We start from the raw sequence: 23,215 nt of genomic DNA, 5'->3' as shown, positions 1-23,215 counted from the left end.
GAAAGGATCTGAGAGGAAGTGTTCATTTGTGTGTTGATGATGCAAAGTTGGTGATGATGCAAAATAGAGTAATAGTGAGTGCACAGGATGTCAAAATTTTGCAGGATGATTTGGATAGTTTGGAGGACTGGGCTAAGGAGAATGGAAGTTAATTTAATGTGGCAAAGTGTAAGGTTATGCATTTTGGGGTGAAAAGATTAGCAGCAGTATATCACATTGGTGGAACCATATGCCAGGAGATTGACGAGGCCAGGGATTTGGGAGTGTTGGTGGATAGGGAGTTGAAGTTTAGCGGGCCCATCACAAAATCAGCTCATCAAATCACTTGGTTGCTGAAAAATACTTTAACAAGCAGAGATAAACAGGTTATTGTTGCTCTGTATCGAGCCTTGATAAGACCCCATGTAGACTACTGTCCCCAGATATGGGCGCCAGGGTTTCTTCTTGATGGGGAGGAGGTGGAGAGGATCCATAGACGAGTGACCAGATGATGAAGATTTGTGGGTTGCAGAAATTGGTTGATAGGCAGAAAAGGGGTGATATGATTGAGACATTCAAATTACTGAAGGGTTTCTATAAGATTAATTCAGAAGATATTTTTCAGAATAAGACTCATGGTGTGAGGACTAGGGGTCAGACATGGAAGCTGGGCAAGAGTGTAGTTAGCAAGGGTGTTGGAGCTAGGCTTTTTAGTTGGAGAGTGGTGAATGAGTGGAATAAGCTGCCAGAGTCTGTTGTAGGTGCCATGACTGTAAATGAGTTCAAGGTGAAGTATCATACATACTGTGTGAATGTTGAATAGTTGTTCTTGACATTATGTTATAGCCTCCCTCGATGAGTCTATCGACTCCTTGGAGTTGCCCGTAATAATAATAATAATAATAATAATAATAATAAAAGAGAATACAAGAACACCAATCTTATATTAGCAACAGCAAATCTGAAAAATCTGGCTTGCACAGCATGGAATAGATACAGACCACAATATCGTATGGTCTGAAACACATTTATTTCACTGATGTCAGTATAAATTTAGAACACATGCAATTTACAGACAAAAATACTAGCTGTGGTGGTGGTTGTGGGCAGTAGATGGCGTTGATGTTGTTGATTGGTAGTAGAGGTTCGGTATAGTGGTGAAGATGGAGGGTTTACAATAGGTGTCCTCCCACGATGAGTCTTCGGACTCCTTGGGGGTGTTAATAATAATAATAATAATAATAATAATAATAAATTTGAAAACGTGTTTAAAGAAAGCACTGAGGCCTTACTTCATCCAAACTTGTCTCTATCTAAGATATGAAAAGGTACTTATTTTAATCACACATCAGTAATTTTTTTTAAATAGGTAATGAATAATTAATATTGCAATATAATAGATTTAGTTTAATCCTTTATCCCAGTGAGAGCAAACAAAGTTTGTGCCTGAAAATATCTTCAGGACTAAATATAGTGTTGTACTATCTTATCCAGTAAGTAGTGCAACACCAAGGCAACTCGTGGCAAAGGTGGAGCAAGCTACCAGGCACTTCTAACCCAGTATCTCCCATAATGCAAAACACATTTCCTATGTGGATATGTATACTGTTATGCATTAAAGGGATTGGCCATCTACCCAGACTAGTTTCGACCTTTATTGAGGTCTCTTCTATTGAGGTAGCTTGCTCCACCTTTGCCACGAGTTGCCTTGGTGTTGCACTACTTACTGGATAAGATAGTACAACACTATATTTAGTCCTGAAGATATTTTCAGGCACAAACTTTGTTTGCTCTCACTGGGATAAAGGATTAAACTAAATCTATTATAGTCTAACCTAGTGATAAATAAATTTTCAACATCTTTCTCTAAATCCAGAGTAATTTTTAAAAAAAAGGTGATAAACCTTTTGGCAACTCCCATAGGTACAGATGACTTGCTACTGCTTCTGCCTGGTATCTCCAGCTCTGGGCCTGGCTCCCACTGAAGAGACCTCAATAAAGGTCGAAACTAGTCTGGGTAGATGGCCAATCCCTTTAATGCATAACAGTATACATATCCACATAGGAAATGTGTTTTGCATTATGGGAGATACTGGGTTAGAAGTGCCTGGTAGCTTGCTCCACCTTTGCCACGAGTTGCCTTGGTGTTGCACTACTTACTGGATAAGATAGTACAACACTATATTTAGTCCTGAAGATATTTTCAGGCACAAACTTTGTTTGCTCTCACTGGGATAAAGGATTAAACTAAATCTATTATAGTCTAACCTAGTGATAAATAAATTTTCAATTAATATTGCAATATTTCTTCAGTTATACCATTGTTTTCATGTATACATCACAGAGTGCTTACTTTTTCAAATCAATCCATTGTTACCATTGTTCTTTGAAATTAGTTATTGTCACCACTAATGATAACCTATAATATATGAAATATATGGCCTTAAATAAATAATATTATTTATTCCTTGGTTTTCTGATTTATTTCTTAATATATAAGCAATTCTTGGAGTTGCTTTTTTCACTTTAGCAATTCATCCTCTGGACTTCAGTTCGTTCCACTATCAATCTCCAATGCATAATCTGCCATCAGTTTCTCATCCAGTTCTAGCTGTGCAACATACTTGCCACATTGAACTGGTAGCCATTATCTTTTGCCAAGCCTGCTCCCTCTTTTTAAATTACCTTCATTTTCTCCATATCACCTTTGTTAACTATTGACCTCCTGGATTTAATATTATTGGCAAATGACTAGATATTCCTCCATCCTCATTCTATCCTAATGTCATTAATGTACGAATTAAACTGGTCTCTTCTAGCTCTCTCTGGTGAGTTATGTTGGCAATCATTTTAATTTATTTTCACAGTATTGATTATAACACAGAATGATAATAAACTGGGGAGAGCAATGCACAGTCAGGCTAATGTTAATGCCTTACAAGAGGACTTGAATAGATTGCATGAATGGACAGGAAAGTGTCAGTTCAATATTGCCAAGTGTAAGGTTTTGAGATTTGGTAAGCAACGATGGGATGCAAAGCATACACTTGGTGTGGAAATTTTAACAGAAGTAGAGATGAGAGATCTAGGAGTGATGGTGGACAAGGACCTGAAATTCAGGGGCCACATTGCACAAGTTGTGAAGACATCACATCGAATAATAGCAATGATGCAGAGAACCCTGACATGCAGAAATAGAGAGGTTATGATTTCATTGTATAAGGCCTTTATCAGGCCTTATATGAATTATTGTATACAGATTTGGTCACTAGGTTTTCATGGTGATGAAGATATGTTGGAAAGGGTACAGAGAAGATTCACAAAGGTAGTCAGTGGTCGTTGGAATTTGGAGTACAAGAACAGATTGAGAGAATGTAAGTTGCAGAGCCTTGTAAATAGGAGGAAGAGGGGGGGGGGGTATGATTGAGACATATAAGGTGGTCAGGGGGTTGTTATCAGGTAGACATGGAAGAGATTTTTCATAGAATGGGAGAGGGGAATAGAACAAGACATTGCTAGAAAAACTGTATAAGGAGGGTGTGAGCAATGGAGTGAGAAGCAGGGTTCTTTGCATGGAAGGTGGTTGGTGAGTGGAATGCATTGCCTGAGTGTGTTCTGGATGCAGACACATTGAATCAGTTTAAGACACAGTTGGATGAGCATTGTATGCAATAGTGAGTACTTCCCACGTTTAGTCTCCGACTCCATGGAGGTCAAATGTTGATAATAATAATAATAATAATAATAATAATAATAAACTTATTAGCTAATATTTTTTCTGTTCATTCATTTATGTTCATTTCCTTTTTTTGCGACAATGTCCCAAAAAAAAGGAAATCAGTGCTTTAAAAGAGTTTAAAAGAGCTATACAATAATAACAATATTATAACTAAAGCAGACAAAGGTAATGTAACTGCAGTGATGAATTTAGTTCAATATGAAAGCAAATTGCTCATACTTTTACAAGATCTTTCTACATACCAAATCATCAATCATGATCTGACTAACTCTCAAAAGAATAAAGTTTGCAAATCATTGAAAAAAAGGTACTTCCTGGCCAAAAGAAGCAAACTGAAGCCTTTTCATGTTGAAACACCCAGAATATATTGAGCATCTAAAATTCACAAACAAGGTATATCCCCCCCCATGCCCTATTGTGGATATTATAAACAATTCCACACATAAACACTTGCTAAACATTTAGCTAAATTACTAGCCGCTCTCAACAAAACAAATAATTCACCCTTTTTTGTTAAAAATTCTGTTCAACCAAAAAGTATTTTAGAAAACTATATCTTAAAAAGTTCAGACGTAATAATTAGTTTTGATATTACTTCATTCTTTACACATGTACCATATTGATTGGCTAAAGTCACATTTTTCCCAGAAATATTTGAACTATTTAAATTTACAGTACATGCAGGTTATTCTGCATGGAAAAGAAAAGTATATAAATGACTAGATGGGACAGAAATGGGCTCACCCCTTTCTTCCCCTTTAGTAAATTGCTACATAGAAACACTTGGAAAAGCTAGCTATGAATACAGCTACTCTCAAACCAGCGGTTTAGCTACACTATGTTGATGATGTGTTTGCTATTTAGCCATGTGGTCTAGACACACTGGAAACACTTTTAATGCACTTAAATAGCCAATATTCTAAAATTCACTTCACAATGGAACACGAAGCTAATAACTGTCTGCCCTTCCTGGATACTGTGTTTCATATGCTGTGACAAACTGCTCTTGTGCTCTGAAGATGCTGGATATAATACTAGCGAAATATCAGCTAATAAGTTAATACATATTAATTATTTTCTTACCATTCTGTGTTGTAATCAATACTGTGAAAAAAAATTAACATGTAGTAGTCCAAGGACATGGTTCTTTTGGCACAAGTCTTCTGTCTTTTTTGAGATTCGACTCCACTATATGGTATACTCTGTGATGGTTATACATCAGCCACTGTCTTATTTTTGTCATCAGTTCATGCCTATCCTGATATGCACCATATATAATACAATTCTGTTCAGCATCCTCTCAAATGTCTAGAAATCTCCTTAATAGTATTAAGGAGATTTCCAGAAGTCTTAGAAATACAGCCACCATTTTTAATTACACATCAATATTTTTCAATAGCTAATGATTAATTAATATTGATTGCATCAATTATACTATTACATTGTTTTATGGATAACACTGCATGGCTCTTACTTTTTCAAATCAATCCATTGTTTTCATTCTACTTTGTAATTAACTATTAACACCACTAATGACGACCTGTAATATTCATGCTGAAATATATGGCTTAAATAAAAAGTATTACTTATTCCTTGTGTTTTTCATGTTAATTTAAAGAAACCTCTTATGGCACAAGTATCTCTTAAACAGCAAGAATTAATGAGGAAGTTATTATCCCTCCTTATAAGGCTTTATATTACCTGCATTTGAATTGCTGTGAGAAGATTTAGTCATCTAGGGATAATGAAATGAAGCAAATGCAAAAATGGTCACTGGTCTGCAGAAGATATGTGAGAACAGTCATTCCTATAAAAATAGAGGGAAGGTCTGTGGACAGAGAGTATAGGTAACAGACAAAAATTAGAGGATTTCATAGAAACAAAAAAAGTTATTATAAAGGGTTTTATAGAGCAGATGCTGAAGAAATGTTTCAATACGTGATAATGACAACAGGAGAGAACAAGGGATTGCCTCCTGAAGTTGAGTAAGAGGTTAACGAGGATATGAGACTATAAGTTTTGCTTGGAGGGTGACAGTAAATGAGTAGAGTAGATTTTCAATCAATCACAGCCACCATGAGCTTTTGTGGTAGTTGTGAGTGAATGGTCAATGAATTATTTTAAGGAAAGACATAAAGACATAATTAATTATTCACATACTGTGCGAATAATTAATGGATGGTATTGGCCTTCCCTAAGTTTTTGGGCTCCAAGAAGATGTTTGTGTAGTAATAATATTAAAATAGGTCAAATGAGTCAAATTTTCTTGTTGGTATATTAAAAAAATCACAATAACCCATAAAGACCAGTCTGTTTGGCCAAGTGGTTAGCATATTTACTGTCCAACCAAAAGGCCATGTGTTCGAATCCCACTGTGGGAATGGATTGCGATTGTCTTTAGGCAGCAGGTGAGTTTCATTGCACAGTGTGAGACCATCACATTGTTTAATGGAGGCCTGAAGCTACTTTAAAAAAATTTCCATGTTTTGTCTCTAGAGCACTGGTTCCCAACCAGTGGACCCCTGGGGGTACGTGCTGGGCTGTTCAGTGGTACACGAAAAATAATTGGTAATGGCGGAAAAACAAGTAAAATGAACAAAATGCAAAACATTAGTTATGGAATAATAAATGTTAACTTTGAATCACCGCTAATGAAGACACTCCAAAACTAGCTCACATTAGCAAATGATGATTGAAGAGTGTGTGTGTGGCTACGAACTCCTCCCCAAACTACTCTTTTACCAATCATTATGCACAGTTCATGTCACCCATGTCACCACTTTTGTCACCCATCCTCCTTTCCAGAACAATCAAGTGACCTTTGCAATAACACACCTTCCACTGACTTCTATTTGCTATGAGTAACCCAACTGGGAAATAGTACAAAGGCACGTGCCTCAGGTACTACACAGAAGAAAAGGAAATATTATGAAGAGTATATTAAATATGGGTTTTCATTTGTAGGGGATGATGAATGTCCTAACCTTTTGTGTGTTGTGTGTGTGGGGAAGTATTATCCAACAGTTGCATGAAACCCTCTCTACTCAGGTGACATTTAGAAACTAAACATCCTATGTATAAAAACAAAGAAATACATTATTTTCAGTACTTAGAAAAGCATCCAAATGTAACTTCATACATGACATCAGGAAAGAAAGATAATGAGAATGTAGTTGAGGCTTCCTACCATATTGCTTATCGCATAGCTAAATGTTGTAAAATCCACACCATAGCTGAAAATTTAATTTTCCTTGTATTAAGGACACAGTTTTTGAATGTTTGGGGAAGAACATGTCCCCAAAATCAATACTATCTCTTTTTCAAACAATGCAATGTCTTGAAGAATTCAAGATATATCTGACGATGTTGAAGCTGCAGTAATAGATAGAATTAAAAAAAGCAAATTCTTTTCCATCCAGGTCGATGAAAGTGTACATGTTGCTGATTTATCTATTTTGCTTGTCATCGTGAGGTACTTGACAGAAAATGAAACTGAGGAAAACCCTTTGTTACCCATTGACAGAGCATACCACAAGTGAAGATATTTTTAATGTGATTGATGGTTATTTCATTGAAAATGACATTAGTTGGTTGAATTGTTGTGGTGTATGCACTGACACAGCCAAGTCTATGTCAGGTTGTTTTATAGGCCTACGTGGCCGAGTTAAAGAAGTAGCTCCCCATGTACCATGGAGTCACTGTTGCATTCATAGAATGAAACAGTGACTCCAAGTGACTCTTGCATTCAAGCCTCTTCCTAGTGAACTGAAAGATGATCTTAATGAGGCTGGTAAAAGTTGAACATTTTATTAAGTCACAACCATGAAACTCCAGATTGTTTAAAGCGCTGTGTGAAGAAATGAACAGCCTTCACAGCACATTACTTTTGCATACAGAGGTAAGGTGGCTATCTCGTGGTAAAGTACTTACATGGCTGTTTGAACATAGATGTGAAGTCCAGATTATTTTTTTCAAGACCATCGTTTCCATCTTGCTCCAAAGTTTCATGACAGTGATTGGCTTCAAAGTCTTGCATATTTATCAGATATTTTTCTAGAAATAAACAAACTCAACTTGGGACTTCAAAACAGCTCAATCACTATATTCAAAGTAGCCAACAAAACTGAGTCAATGATTGAAAAATTGGACTTTTGGAAAGATGTATTGAAAGAGTTCAGCCTGAGGTTTTTGAAACTCTGCACAACTTCTTACCTGAGAATGACTTGCACCTATCCCAAAACGTTAAAGAGAATATTTTAAGTCACTTGGAAGGTCTCAAAGTGTCCTTTTATAAGTACTTTCCTCAACGTGGAAAAGAAAACAATTGGATTGCAGATACCTTTGATGAAGAATTCTTCAAAGTAGCTAAACTATCAATCAATGAAAAGAGCAGTTATTTGGAACTTTTAACTGATTCTTCATTAAATTCTGATTTTAAAAGAAAGCATCTTATTACCTTTCGGGTAGATGAGGAATACGAACAGCTCAGTGAGAAGGAACTCAAATACCTCTTGCCATTTACTAATACTGAACTAGTGGAGAGAGATTTTTCTTCTTACACCTTCATAAAAAATAAGTACTGCAACAAGCTTAATGCAAGTCCAGATTTAAGACTGTATCTTGCATCTTTTGAGCCTGATTTCAAGAAATTAAGTGCATCAAAGCAAGTTCAATGAGCTCACCAACAATGTATCAATCAGCTAGTGATCTGTATACCAATAATTACAGACTTTTCAGATAACACATATAAATATTAAATATTATTTTTAATAATAATAAATCAAAAGTTTGTTAAATACTTGATCATCATTATTAATATTTAACATGAAGCTATACTTATTTCTGTGTTACTAATATTGTAAAATTAAATCTGTGGTTTGTACTTTTAGTAGTAATTTACCTTTCCCAACTCATTACCTCTATATAAACATCTATTTTAAAAACAAGGGGTACAATTTATAGAAATGGGTTTAAAAGGGATACACAAGTGGAAAAAGGTTGAAAATCACTGCTCTAGAGCAAGGTTTCCATACCAGGTAAAACTGAATAAAAATACAAAAAAGAAATGATAAAAATCAATAAAAATAGAAAAAAAAAATCCTCTACCCATCCATTGTATGAATGTACTATATATTTACATATAAATCTTTTTGCAGGTGAAAGTCACATAAAAAAAAAATTAATAAAATAAAACAAATTGAAACAGTTGGAATTTGAAACATCAGTATTTGAAACACACTCTCCTCCAGTACTAACATTTGAACCTGCCTAGGATTAAAACTGACTCCTCCCAGAGGAAATACTCCAATATAATGTTCATTGAACAATTATACAACAATTTGGATCTTAAGGCTAATCTCCTCTCATATTCCAGTTTCGTCTTCCTTACCATACTAGTCACTCTTCTGGCCTGTGACTTATACTCTTCATGAATCTTCTCTTCTCCTGTCTCCTTATATCTTTTCCACAGCCTCTTTTTCATATGCAATTCCTGTTTAATATTGTTGCAATAAGCATTGTAAAATATGGCAATCTGATGAAAAGAGAATAGAATGTTGAATTTATAATTCTTATTATTATTCAGGCCTCCATGGACTAATCGTGGGAGGTCCTTCCTAAGAAACACAAAGTCTATCAAGACTCATCGAGGGGAGGGCTCCCCCCCCTAAGAAACACAAAGTCTATCATAACACTCCTTGAACTCATTGACCATTCTTGCTCTCACTACTCCATCAGGCAATGCATTCCATGGTTCAACCACCCTCCATGCAAAGAAACCACTCCTCACCCTCTTGCTCACAGTTTCCTTTCATAACTTCCGGGAATGGCCTCTTGTCATCACTCCTTCCCGCTGTTCAACCAAGCGAAAGAACTTCCCAGTGTCAACCCTGTAACCACCTCTCAACAGTTTAAAAGTCTTAATCATATCACCTCTCCTTCTTCTATCCACCAAACTCTGCAGTCCACATTCCCTCAGCCAATCCTTATAACTATCATTGTACAGTCCTGAAACCATCTTTGTTATTCTTTCCACATTTAATTTATCATCTTCAAATACTGGGGACCACATCTGAGAACAATAGTCCAAGTGTGGTCTGATCAGGGTCTTATACAATGGAATGATAACTTTTATCTCTGCAGGTCAGTGTTGTTCTCATTAGTGCAGCAATCCTCTGTGTTACCTTCACTACCTTTGCAATATGTCCCCTAAATTTCAGGTTTCTATCAATCATCAACCTCCAGATCTCTTGTCTCCCCTACTTCCTCTAGTATAACTCCTCCCATAGAGTATGCAGTGTCCCATCGATGTTTCCCAAACCTCAAGACCTTACATTCTGCTGCATTAAACCGTACCCCCATTCATTTGCCCATCTATCTAGCTTATTCAAATCCTCTTGCAGGGCTGCCACATCTGCACTATTACTAATAATACTTCCAAGCTTAACATCATCTGCAAACAACTGAATTTCCCCTTGAAGTCCACTGACAATGTCATTGATATAAAGGTTGAGCAATATAGGTTCCCAGTACTGATCCCTGTGGGACTCCACTTTTAACACTCTGATTCCTTGAAACTGCCCCACCATACACAACTCTCTGATACCTATTGGACAGCCAATCCTGAATCCAGTTGACCAATCTGACATCCAGACCCATGTGCTGCATCTTAAATATCAGCTTATCATGTGGCACCCTGTCAAATGCCTTTGCTAAGTCTAAGAAAATGGCAGTATATGACTTTCCCTCATCTAATGCTCTTGTAACTTTATCATAAAAGGCTAGCATATTGCTAAAACAAGAGCGCCCTTTCACAAATCCATGTTGACTCTCACAGATAACATTACCCTCATCTGCCCAATGCTGTATACGGTCCTTCACTACTTTCTCCAAGATCTTACTAACTACTGATGACACACAAACTGGTCTATAATTAGACACTTCCAGTGTGCTACCCCCCCCCTTATGCAATGGCACTCATAGTGAAATACCATCCAGTCCCACAGCTTTACCGACATCCAGAGTACTAAGTATTTGAAACACACTCTCCTCCTGTACTAACCCTTGAACCTGCCCTATCTCCCTAGGATTAAAACTGGTGCCTCCAGGATGAAATACTCCAATAAAATGTTCATTGAACAATTCTACTATGTCCGCTGTATCAGTCACTCTATTCCCTTTATATCCCATAATATCATTTTTCCACAGTCATTAATGTCCTACTGGCCACATATTTAAAAAACTCCCTAGGATTTTCTTTGGATCTTAGGGCTAATCTCCTCTCATATTCCAGTTTCGTCTTCCTTACCATACTAGTCACTCTTCTGGCCTGTGACTTATACTCTTCATGAATCTTCTCTTCTCCTGTCTCCTTATATCTTTTCCACAGCCTCTTTTTCATATGCAATTCCTGTTTAATATTGTTTGTCAATCACTTTACTCCAAAATGTGTCCTCTTGTTCACTCGTAGTATACAACTTACCATTGCTGCTAACAAATATTCTTTCATAATTTCCCACACTAATGATATACTGGCCTTCCAATTCCTCCCTCCATGAAACTTCCCCAAGTTGACATCTAAGACTATTATAATCACCTGCCTTATAATTCCACATATGTTCCCATCTCTTTGATACTCCTGCATGTCAATTCATTTTCCAAGTCAAAACCATATGGTCACTCTCTCCAACGGGTGGGAGAGATGTCATCTCAGTTATTATCAACTCTTCTGATGCTATAATCAAATCCAAAACTCTTGAACCTCTTGTTCCCTCTATTGCATGTTGCCTAAGACATGTGTCCCTCAAGAATTCTAGAAATTCCATTCCCTTATTGCTACATGCATCTTTGTCTCCCCAGTTTATACTACTCTAGTTAAAATCTCCCATAATAATCATTCTTCTTGCACATGCCAAACTCAACTGTCTAAACATTTCCTGGTCCCCACTCTCTGCACTCCTGGGTCTGTAGCAACACCCCACTAAATATCCTGTCTTGCCCACCTCTACCTCATACCATATGCTTTCAAAATCATTAGTGTCACTGCCTTCCAATGTCTCCACTCTCAGAGGACATAGGTCATCACTTATTATAAGCAGTACTCCACCACCACACTTTCCCTTCCTATCCTGCCAAAAACTACTGTACCCAGTGACTTCTATTCCTGTTATTATATCCTCTTCTGTCAACCACATCTCAGTGATCCCAATAATTTTTGGACCAAATAATTTTGATCCCAATAATTTTTCATATGTGTAATATTTCATATTGCACATATGAAATAGAATGGCATAATTAAACTGCAGGCAGCCTGCAAAAGCATTTATTTAGTAAAGCATTTTATAAAACAACATATCATTTACCTTCACATAAGCCATAAGAAAATTGCCATTACCATTTTGTTAAAGTAAATCAAGAACTTTTCAAGAGAACTTTACAAGAACTTTACAAACTTGAATACATTGTATGAATGGGCAAGTAAGTGGAACTATTGGTTCAATGTTGCAAAGTGGTTTTCAAACAATGATGGGATGCGAAGTATACACTTGGTGGAGAAACTTTAAAGGAAGTAGAGGAGATGAGAAATCTAGGAGTGATGGTGGACAAGGACCTGAAATTCAGGGGGGGGGCACATTGCACAAGTTGTGAAGACATCACATCACATAATGGCAATGATGCAGAGAACCTGATATGCAGAAATAGAGAGGTTATAATGCGTTGATCAGGCCTCATATGGATTACTCTGCACAGATTTGGTTACTGGGTTTTCATGGTGATGAGGATAAGTTGGAAAGGGTTCAGAGAAGATTTATTATTATTATTACCACCCAAAGACTTCATGGAGTCAAAGACTCATCTGGGATGGCCTTTTATCACACACACACACACACACACACACACACACACACACACACACACACACACACACACACACACACACACACACACACACACACACACACACACACACACATTTCATCATACCCTGTCTTAAACACACTCAAACTCCTTGCAGACACCACACTCTCAAGCAAGGCATTCTAATCACTTACAACTCTGCACGAAAAAAACTTTCCCTCACTCCCCTACTCACACCCTCTTTATCTCTTTATACAGTTTCCAGGGATGACCTCTGGTTCTCCCGAAATCTCCCACTATTTTCTGTAGAACTTCTCCAGCATTGACCCTATAACAACCCCTTAGCAACTTGTAGGTCTCTATCATATCTCCCCTCTTCCTCCTGTCCACCAGACTCTGCAAATTACATCTTTTCACTCTTTCCTCAAACTCGACATTCCAGAGGTCAGACACTACCTTAGTCAATTGCCTTTGGATCCTTTCCAACATCTCTTCATCCTTCTGAAAACCCGGTGACCAACTATGGGCACAATAGTCCATGTGTGGTCTAATCAAAGCCATATACAATGGAACAAGAATCTCCCTACTTCTACATGTCAGTGTCCTCCGCATCGTTCTCAGAAGCCTTTGTGTTGTCTTCACAATTTTGGCTATGTGTCTCTTAAATTTCAGATCCTGATCCACTATCACTCCCAGATCTCTTATTTCTTCCACCTGCAACAATATATCCTCACCAAGCATAAATTCTGCATCCCATCTTTGTTTTCCAAATTTTAAAACTTTACATTTTGCAATATTGAACTCACATCTCTATTTCCGTGCCCAATCACTCAATTTATTCAAGTCTTCTTGCAAGGCCACAACATCTTCACTACTCTTCATGGTTCATCCCAACTTTGCATCATCTGCAAACAACTCAATATCTCCATCCAAATCTTCACCTATATCGTCAATATACAAGTGAAACAGTAAAATCCCTAAAACAGACCCGTGAGGCAATCTACTAGTGACTTTCTTTTTCCTGGATATCGCTCCCCCATACACAACTTGTTGATACCTATCAGATAGCCAGTCTCCAATCCAATGCACTAGTCTAATATTAAACCCCATCTGCTCTAGTTTGACTATCAATTTATCATGAGGTACTCTATCAAAATCCTTTCTGAAATCTAAGTATATTACTGCGTATCCTTTCACAGTAATATACTTAGTAAGTAGATTACTAAAACATGACCTCCCTTTAGCAAATCCATGCTGTCCATCAAAGATTATACCATTGTTGTCAACCCAACTCTGGATCCTATTTCTCACAAGCTTCTCCAACAACTTAACCACAACACCTGACACAGAGATAGGCCTAGAGTTTGATGCTTGAGTTCGATCACCTCCTTTATGAAGTGGCACAATCTTGCCCTCCTTCCACTCTTTAGGAACTTGACCGAGTGTAAGACTCGTATTACAAAAATATGTTTCTTCAGAATACTTGGTGATATATTATCAAATCCCACAGCCTTATTAACATCTAGTTTACTCAACTCCCCATATACCTCTTGCTCACTTACAGTCAGTCTCTCCTCTCCATCATCTACTGCTCTCAATTTCTCTCATTTGCAGAGGTGGTCAATGGTTTTTGAAATGTGGAGTACGAGGACAGATTGAGAGAATGTATGTTGCAAAGTCTTGTGAAATGGAGGAAGGGGGGAGTATGTGATTGAGACATATAAACAATAGTGTGTAGAGAGTTGTTGGTGTGCAGAATGAATTGCCTGTGTTGTGAATGTAGACACATTGAATCAGTTTAAAGAACGGTTGCATAAGCATTGTGTGCAATAGTGTGTACTTCCCATGATAAATCTCTGACTCTATTGAGGTCAGATGTTAAAAATAATAATAATAACATTAAAGGCTGTCAAAGCAATATTAATTAATCAATCACTTCATTTTGAAACGTAAAAATGTATGATTTAATATATTAGCAAGGCTTACTTCCAAATAAAGGAGTTTCTTTAGCTTCATATTTGGCAACTAATGAAGGGGCACCCAAAAGTATAACAGGTAAAACATCAAATAAGCTGGAATGGGGAGCAAGAGTAAGAATTGGAGCTTCTTTAGGAGAAGCCTGTTTGCCTTTCACTCTCACCCAGTGCCATCCCCCAATTATAAACATCAACCGTAGATTGAAGCAAATCAATGGTTTCAGGTAATATCTGAAGAAAAAAAAAGATTTTTAAATTATCAATATAAATTTTAACAAAACAAAATCAGAAAACAAGAATTTAAATTATAATATTATGTTAACATTTAATTAATTAAAATGTGTCTAATTTACCTTCTCCAACCACTCATTGGCTTTTGGCGCAATTGATGTTCAGAAAGACCCACAAGACCAATCACTGCACACAACCAAGCCACTGATAAGAATAGTAGCATCAGGACTAAACGAATTGGAAATACAGTCACAGTCATTACTATTACCTAAGAATTAAAAAAAAACAAATAAATAAATTTAAAAAAAAAAAAAAAAAAAAAAAATATATATATATATATATATATATATATATATATATAATTTTTTTTTAAAGAATAAATATTTAATGTCTTAAACCGAGATAAAATATGAAGTTTTAATTCAAATGATACAACTAGTTTCAGCCTTTTACAGCCTTCTTCAGGTATCCACTAAAGGTATAACACAGTAATAAAAATTGAAGTTACAAAAAACTGAGAATTACAGGCAAAAAAATGCAATACATAATTGACACAAAAACGTTGTATTTTTCAAGTTGTTCTATCTAATGCGCTATTGTTTGTTGCATGCAAGCTTGCACGTTCTCATGAATGCCAGTATTGAACAACTGCAGCATGACTATCAGGGATCTTGTAACTCAAATTGCTGTTCAAATATTCAGGATTAAGGAGGATTTCCCTGGACTCCATGATTTTCCTTTCAAACTCATCACTGCAGTGAAAAATGTTTACGGATTTATCCCAGCAAACTGAGTGACTCTGTAGATCATTATGAGGATTGTTTGAGAAAAGAACATGACTGGATAGGGCAGATGCATGTGATCTTTTATAGGAGATGTCTCTCTTATGCTCCTCTATACGAAGTTCAACAGGTTTCTTGGTCTGTCCAAAATAAGAAATATTATAATCGCACCACAACTTGTAAACACCTGGATATTTCAGGTTGTGATGAATAGGCTTCAGATGGCTTATAAGAGAACGGACTTTAGGGAGTGTAGTGAAAAATGTCTTCATGTTGCATTTTTTAAGGACTTTAACTAATTTATTGGAGACTGAACTAATGTAAGGTCTTGAGATGCTACCTTTAAAATCAGTAGTTTCCGTAGTACACTACCTAGGAGGATCCATAAGAAATTTCTTAATCGTTTTTTCAGAATATCCATTTTGTTTAAAGATAAGAGAAAGGTGATTAATTTCTTTTTTTTGAGCTCATCTGGTTCATTTAAAAGAGAGCGTGCTCTGTGTCCTAAGGTAGAAATAGGTCCGAGCTTTTGTGGTGGAAAGTGATGAGATTGACAATGGAGATATCTGTTGGTAGGACTGGATTTTCTGTATATAGAGATTTTAAATCTATCAGAGCATCGTGTAGGATATACATCCAGGAATGGAAGGCAGTTATTTTGTACTATTTTGGCAGTGAATTTTATATTAGAATGCTGGTTGTTAAGATGATGAAGAAACTCCATGACAGATGTGTGTCCATCATCATAAAAACCAGCATTCTAATATAAAATTCACTGCCGAACTAGAACAAAATAACTGTCTTCCATTCCTGTATGTATTTCTTACATGATGCTCTGATAGATTTAAAATCTCTATATACAGAAAACCCACTCATAGTTACAGTCTTGCACTTGGTCAAGTTCCTAAAGAGTGGAAGGAGGGCAAGATTGTGCCACTTCATAAAGGAGGTGATCGAACTCAAGCATCAAACTATAGGCCTATCTCTGTGTCAGGTGTTGTGGTTAAGTTGTTGGAGAAGCTTGCGAGAGCTAGGATCCAGAGTTGGGTTGACAACAATGGTATAATTTTTGATGGACAGCATGTATTTGTTAAAGGGAGGTCATGTTTTAGTAATCTATTTACTTATTACAATAAAGTGATTGCTTCCTTGGACAGAGGAGAAGGATACACAGTAATATACTTGGATTTCGCAAAGGCTTTTGATAGAGTACCTCATGATAAGTTGACAGTCAAACTAGAGCAGATGGGGTTGGATATTAGATTAGTGCATTGGATTGGAGACTGGTCTCTGATAGGTATCAACAAGTTGTGTATGGGGGTGCGATATCCAGGAAAAGGAAAGTCACTAATGGAGTGCCTCAGGGGTCTGTTTAAGGGCCATTACTATTTAACTTATATATTAATGATATTGGCAAAGATTTGGATGGAGATATTGAGTTGTTTGCAGATGATGCAAAGTTGGGACGAACCATAAAGGGTAGTGAAGATGTTGTGACCTTGCAAGAAGACTTGAATAAATTGAGTGATTGGGCAAGCAAATGGGAATGTGAGTTCAATGTTGCAAAATGTAAGGTTTTAAAATTTGGAAAACAAAGATGAGATGCAGAATTTATGCGTGGTGAGAATATATTGTTGGAGGTAGAGGAAATAAGAGATCTGGGGGTGATAGTGGATAAGGATCTAAAATTTAGGGAACACATCACAAAAATTGTGAAGACAACACAAAGACTTCTGGGAATGATGCGGAGGACACTGACGTGTAGAAGTAGGGAAATTCTTGTTCCATTGTATAAGGCTTTGATTTGGCCACACATGGACTATTGTGCCCAGATTTGATCACCAGGTTTTCAGAAGGATGAAGAGATGTTGGAAAGGTTCCAAAGACGACTGACTAAGTTCTGACCTCTAGAATGTTGAGTATGAGGAAAGATTGAGAAGACGTAATTTGCAGAGTCTGGAGGAGAGAAGGAAGAGGGGAGATATGATAGAGACCTACGAGTTGGTAAGGGGTTGTTATAAGATTAATGGTGGAGAAGTTCTACAGAGAATAGTGGGAGATCAGGGGAGAACTAGAGGTCATCCCTGGAAACTGTATAAAGAGGGTGTGAGTAGGGGAGTGAGAGGCAGGTTTTTTTTGTGTAGAGTTGTGAATGATTGAAATGCCTTGCCTGAGAGTGTGGTGTCTGCAAGGAGTTAGAGTGTGTTTAAGACACGGTATGATGAGATGTGTGTGTGATAAAAGGACCTCCCAGATGAGTCTTTGACTCCATGAGGTCTTTGGAAATAATAATAATAATAATATTGGTAGGCTGTGTAAGTCGAATTCACTTGTAATTATGTATACTCGAGTGTTTTCATTCTTTCTCAAAAATATCTGGGAATTCTTTGTCCACAGGATCTTGTAGTTTTTCTGTTTTTGTCTTCATTGCTTGGTATAGAAAATTTTTGAAGTATGGAGTCCAGTGTTCCATTATATAGATTGGTGTTGGGAGTTTCTTCTCAGTTAGGATCGTTGTTGTCGGCCTTGTTTTCTTGCTTGCTGTAAGAATGGAGTCTCTCAGATTTCTGTTGGTAAAACGAGCGATGATTGGTGGCAGTCTCTCTTTATTTTTTTGACATAGGTGATATCTGTGGTTGCAATTTGAATTCCAATTTTGCTGCCGATCAGTTGCATTATGTTGCTTAAATCTTCTGTATTTTCTTTTGTTATTCCCTCAATTTGAAGTTCTTTTTTTCTTTCTTTTTGTAGCATGTGTTTCGTTTGACACTTGAGTGTGTTTACTTCTTTCACAAATCTTGATTTTCATGTTGAAGTGTTTCTTGCGTTTCTATCGCTACTGTTAATTTCATCTTTATTTCTCGCATGGTTCCTAACATTTCTTCAGAGGTTTCATTATTGAACTGTGTGTAATGTTCATACTCCTCGAATTTTTTGTTCCATGTGTGCATTTAATAAGTCTTTCACCATGAGTTTAAGTGAATCAAAGTTATCTGTAATTTTAGGATCCGTAAGTGGCTTACCTTGATGTGCATCATTACTTTTCTTTGGTGTCTGGTCTTTGTTCTTCGTTTTCTCACGGCACTGTTGACATCGCCATTCGGTCCGTTTCATGGTTCCTTTTGCTTTCTACATGCTTTCTGAGATCCCTGAACAGCGTAAGTGTTGTTTTTTGTTGTATCCGGAACAATGCGGCCCATCCCCTTTATCACTTAATGGCTTATTGCATTTGTTACAGCTCATTTTGCTTGAACTTCGCTGCTGTCTCGGTGACCTTTAGCCTTTCTTCCTGTTAGCGAGTATAGTGCGACATTTAAACTGGCGATGTCCTTTGTTCGAATAATAATAATAATAATAATAATAATAATAATAATAATAATAATAATAATAATAATAATGCATGATAGAACAGTGTCTCAAAAAAGAAGGATAACCAGTGGCATGCCCCAGGGTTCTGTTCTTGGGCCCCTGCTGTTTAACTTGTTTGTAAATGATATATCATGTGGACTGACTGGGGATCTTCAGTTATTTGCTGATGATGCAAAATTGGGAAGAATTATAAGTAGCACTGATGCTGAATCCCTTCAGGAAGATTTGAACAGACTTTTTACTTGGACAAAAAATTGGGGATGTAGTTTTAATATCAATAAGTGCAAGGTGTTGCATTTTGAAGTGCAGAAATATAAGTCTGTGTACTATATCGATGGTGCTGTACTGCAGGTAGTGGATGAGATTAGAGATTTGGGAGTGATTTGTTGACTGTAGACTGCAGTTTAGAGGGTATATTACTAGTGTTGCAAAGGTGGTGCATCGTAGTGCTGCTATGATAAGAAGTACTCTAAAAGTAAGGATAAGGAAGTGGTTGTGCCACTGTATAAGGCACAACCACTTCCTGGTTGTGCCTTATACAGTGGTTGGACTGGTTAGACCACACTTAGACTACTGCACTCAAATCTGGTCACCTGGTTTTCAGTGTGATGTGGAGACATTGGAGATGGTCCATAGAACAGTGACTAAGACAATATCAGAAGTTTGGAATGCTGACTATGGAGAGAGGTTGAAGAGATGTCGATTGCAGAGTTTGGGGTAGGAGGAAGAGAGGTGATATGATAGAGACATTTAAGTTAGTGAGAGAATTTTATCAGATTAATCCAGAGGGGATTATAAAAATAGTAAAAGGTGAGAGGAAAAGAACCAGAGTCATTCCTGGAAGTTATGTGAAAGTGTGGTGAAGGGGGTGTGAGGAATAGATTATTTACATGGAGAAATGTCAGTGAATGGAATGCATTGCCAGAATGTGTTGTTAATGCAAGGAGTGTTAAGGACTTTAAGATTCTATATGATAAATATGTTGTCAGTTGAATGAACCTCCCACGATGAGTCTGTCAGCTCCATGGAGGATGTAATAATAATAATAATAAATACATGTATTTATAATGTATGAATATGAAATTCTTATTCTTCAAGAAGATAGATAGAGTTTTACCTATCCTCCTGAAGATTATTGCATAAAATGGGCAGCCATGCACCACTTCACGAAAAAAAAAGTTTATACCTCTGGAATGTCGAGTATGAGGAAAGATTGAGAAGTTGTAACTTGCAGAGTCTGGTGGACAGGAGGAAGAGGGGAGATATGATAGAGACCAAAAGTTGGTAAGGGGTTGTTATAGGATCGATGCTGGAGAAGTTTTACAGAGAATAGTAGGAGATCAGGGGAGAACCAGAGGTCATCCCTGGAAACTGTATAAAGAGGGTGTGAGTAGGGGAGTGGGAGGCAGGTTTTTTTCGTGCAGAGTTGTGAATTATTGGAATGCCTTGCCTCAAACACAGTATGATGAGCTGTGGAGCTGTGTGTGTGTGATAAAAGGACCTCCCAGATGAGTCTTTGACTCCATGAGGTCTTGGGGTGGTAATAATAATAATAATAATAATATATAAACAACAACAACAACATTTCCATATTACAATGTAAAAAAGCATTTGTATGCAGGAGTGTAGTCCTAAAAGAAATAGTGCCAGGGGTCTACCTTGGAAACAAAAATCCAAAGTACGAAGTGTGGCATTATTATTATTATTATTATTATTATTATTATTATTGCTACGGCTATATGGCAGAGAGATTGCCTTGTTTTCTGAAACGAAAATGACAAGAGCGGCAAGCTGCTATTTTTTGACTGAAAGCTGGAAATGCATGATAAGTCTCATTATTATAATTCTTATAATTTATTATAATGAATTTAAAAATTTTGATAGTTTTAAAAAAAAGTACCAGGGCGTCGTCCTGCTGTGCCCTGGCCCGACTACACCCTTGTTTGTATGTCATCTTTCTGGTCTTGAGAACCAGTTTTTTTAATAAGTTTCCATAAATAATATATAAATATCAGAAATCTTTTCTTTCTAGCAGTGTTCTATTTAACTGGTTAGACTTTTTTCATAGCTGCTATATGATGAATGAATTTGATATAATGTTTTTTTAGTGAGACTTGACCATATTGATTTCCTCTATTATACACATTCTTATGAGTTCTTGAACATGCTTTGCAAAAAATACTGATATAAAAAATATATAAATTGCTTTTAAAAATTGCACTTTAAACATTACCTTGATTTTATCAAAGGCTTTCAGTTCAAGATGATGAATAAAAGGATTTGCTATATCTGCAGAATTTGAAATATCTGAATACACTCTGTTAGGCATATTTCTCAATTCACGTAGACTGCTCCCAATACTATCTCAATAACAATTTGCTAGATATAAATTAGTTACATATTAGCATTATAGCCCAAATGCATAAAAGAAAAAGAAAAAAGTAAAAAGAAAGAAAAGAAAAGAAAAACATTGTCAAAAACAATTAACAGATATTCATTCAGTTACATATCAGCATTAAGGTACAAATACATAAACAGACAAAAAAAAAAGTAAAGATAAAGGATTGTGATATACAATTAATGAATGTTAAATTTATGAACCAAAGTGTTACATAATATAACAAACTCTTACATACAAGTTGATAACCTAACTGTTTAGTTGTTGAGCAATAAAATACCTTCAGGTTGCACGTGTGCTATGTCTGTTGCTCTAAAAATTCTGATAACCACTTTGACCTTTTTGATTGTCTATTTCTAAAGCTTGATTTAGTGTAGTCCAAATACCTGAACATCAAGATCATCTTCCTCAGAAATTTCATCCAAGTAGTTTCTCCACCCATCAAAATACCAGATAATTCTCACCATCCAGGGAGTTAAACCTGAACCTTTCTTAACAAGCACACCTTCTATATATACTTTCATGTACATATGCATTTTTATATATTTTTATATATATTTCAGATATCAGTTCTGCTCCTGGAAACTCAGACCATAAGTTCATCTGAGTTTCCTTTACCATGGAATGTTGTTACAGCTAATCTCAATCTGAAAATCCTTTGGAATTACAATTGTACCAAATGGAGTCATCCAAATGGGATGACTCCCATTACTTCTACTCCCTTTTTTTAATTACTATAAATATTATTAAAATCTTCCCTCCATGGAGTTAGAGATTCACTGTGGGAAGTATACCATGCCTGAAACTGATTCAATGTGTATACATTTACAATACACTCAAGCGATGCATTCAATCATGCAAAGAACCTGTTCACACTCTCCTTATACAGTTTCTAGGGATGGCTCTTGTATTTAATACCTTTCCCATTCTATGAAAAATTTCTTCCATGTTAACCTGATAACTCCTGAATAACTTATATGTCTAATTGTGTCCAACCTCCTATTCATAAGACTGCAATTTACATTCTTTCAATCTGTCTTCATACTCCACATTCCAAAGACCGTTTATCACCTTTGTGAATCATCTCTGTGAATCATATCCTCGTCACCATGTAAACCCAATGACCAAACCTGGTTTATATGGTGATGAACTGCCAGAGTCAGTTGTGAGAGCTCTGTCTATTAATGGATTCAAGGAGAGGTTTCTATTTTCAATTTCAGCTGTTTAAGAAATGCATACATATTCTTTCTTTCTTTCTCCATAACCTCATTCACACACATACAGCACTAATGTGCTACTGGTTTTACAAGTTGGTTAAGGGTAGAATTTTTGGTTGAACTCGAAAGCAATACTATATAGTGAACAACATGGTTTGCAGAGTAGATCTTTCCTTAGTAATTTATCTTCTGTAATAAAGCGTGTTTGCATACATCTATGTCGCATCAGTTTTATATGATGCATATCTATTTATGCAAACCAAGATGGATAATGGAAATCACAATATTATGATACTACAGGACTTGGTCGGGGGAATTTGACAGGATACTACATTGAAATTTATTATATAATTGGAGCAAATGGAAATGGTAATGAAGTGAGGTAAACCAGGAATATTTGTACTTGATTTAGTTTAATATATACAAAGAAAATGCAAATCAGTTTACAGTGATGTTTTCCTATTCCACAAGTGAATTCCCAATGCTGATTCAAAAAAGGATTAAACTAAATTTATTATACAATGCTGATTCAGTTTTACAAACTTTTTTTTTTATATTGTTCCCATACACAACAGGTTGAGAGATCTATAAGCATATCTGTGCAGTGTGTGTGTGTGTGTGGTGCAGATGAGGACTGAGAAGTTAATTGATTTTTTTTTTTTTTTTTA

General features: G+C 36.4%; 1 protein-coding gene across 1 annotated transcript in view; it reads right to left on the bottom strand.

Moving 5' to 3' along the window:
- Positions 1-21,261, bottom strand: part of LOC150109801 (lysophosphatidylcholine acyltransferase 1-like) — a 424,292-nt gene extending 403,031 nt beyond the window's left edge. The window contains exons 1-4 of the mRNA XM_090396220.1: positions 21,166-21,261; positions 14,904-15,049; positions 14,561-14,781; positions 7,649-7,771 (exon numbers count right to left, since the gene is read on the bottom strand). Coding sequence (XP_090252346.1) covers positions 7,649-7,771; positions 14,561-14,781; positions 14,904-15,049; positions 21,166-21,261 — 586 coding nt within the window. The remainder of the gene's footprint in view (positions 1-7,648; positions 7,772-14,560; positions 14,782-14,903; positions 15,050-21,165) is intronic.
- Positions 21,262-23,215: the final 1,954 nt, after the last annotated feature.

The sequence above is a fragment of the Typopeltis vanoorti genome, chromosome 1, assembly GCF_054136105.1.
Source record: "Typopeltis vanoorti isolate ZY-2024b chromosome 1, IOZ_Tvanoo_1.0, whole genome shotgun sequence".
Classification (NCBI taxonomy): domain Eukaryota; kingdom Metazoa; phylum Arthropoda; class Arachnida; order Uropygi; family Thelyphonidae; genus Typopeltis; species Typopeltis vanoorti.
Note: the sequence above shows the minus strand (reverse complement) of the source record. Positions and strands in the feature narration are given on the sequence as shown.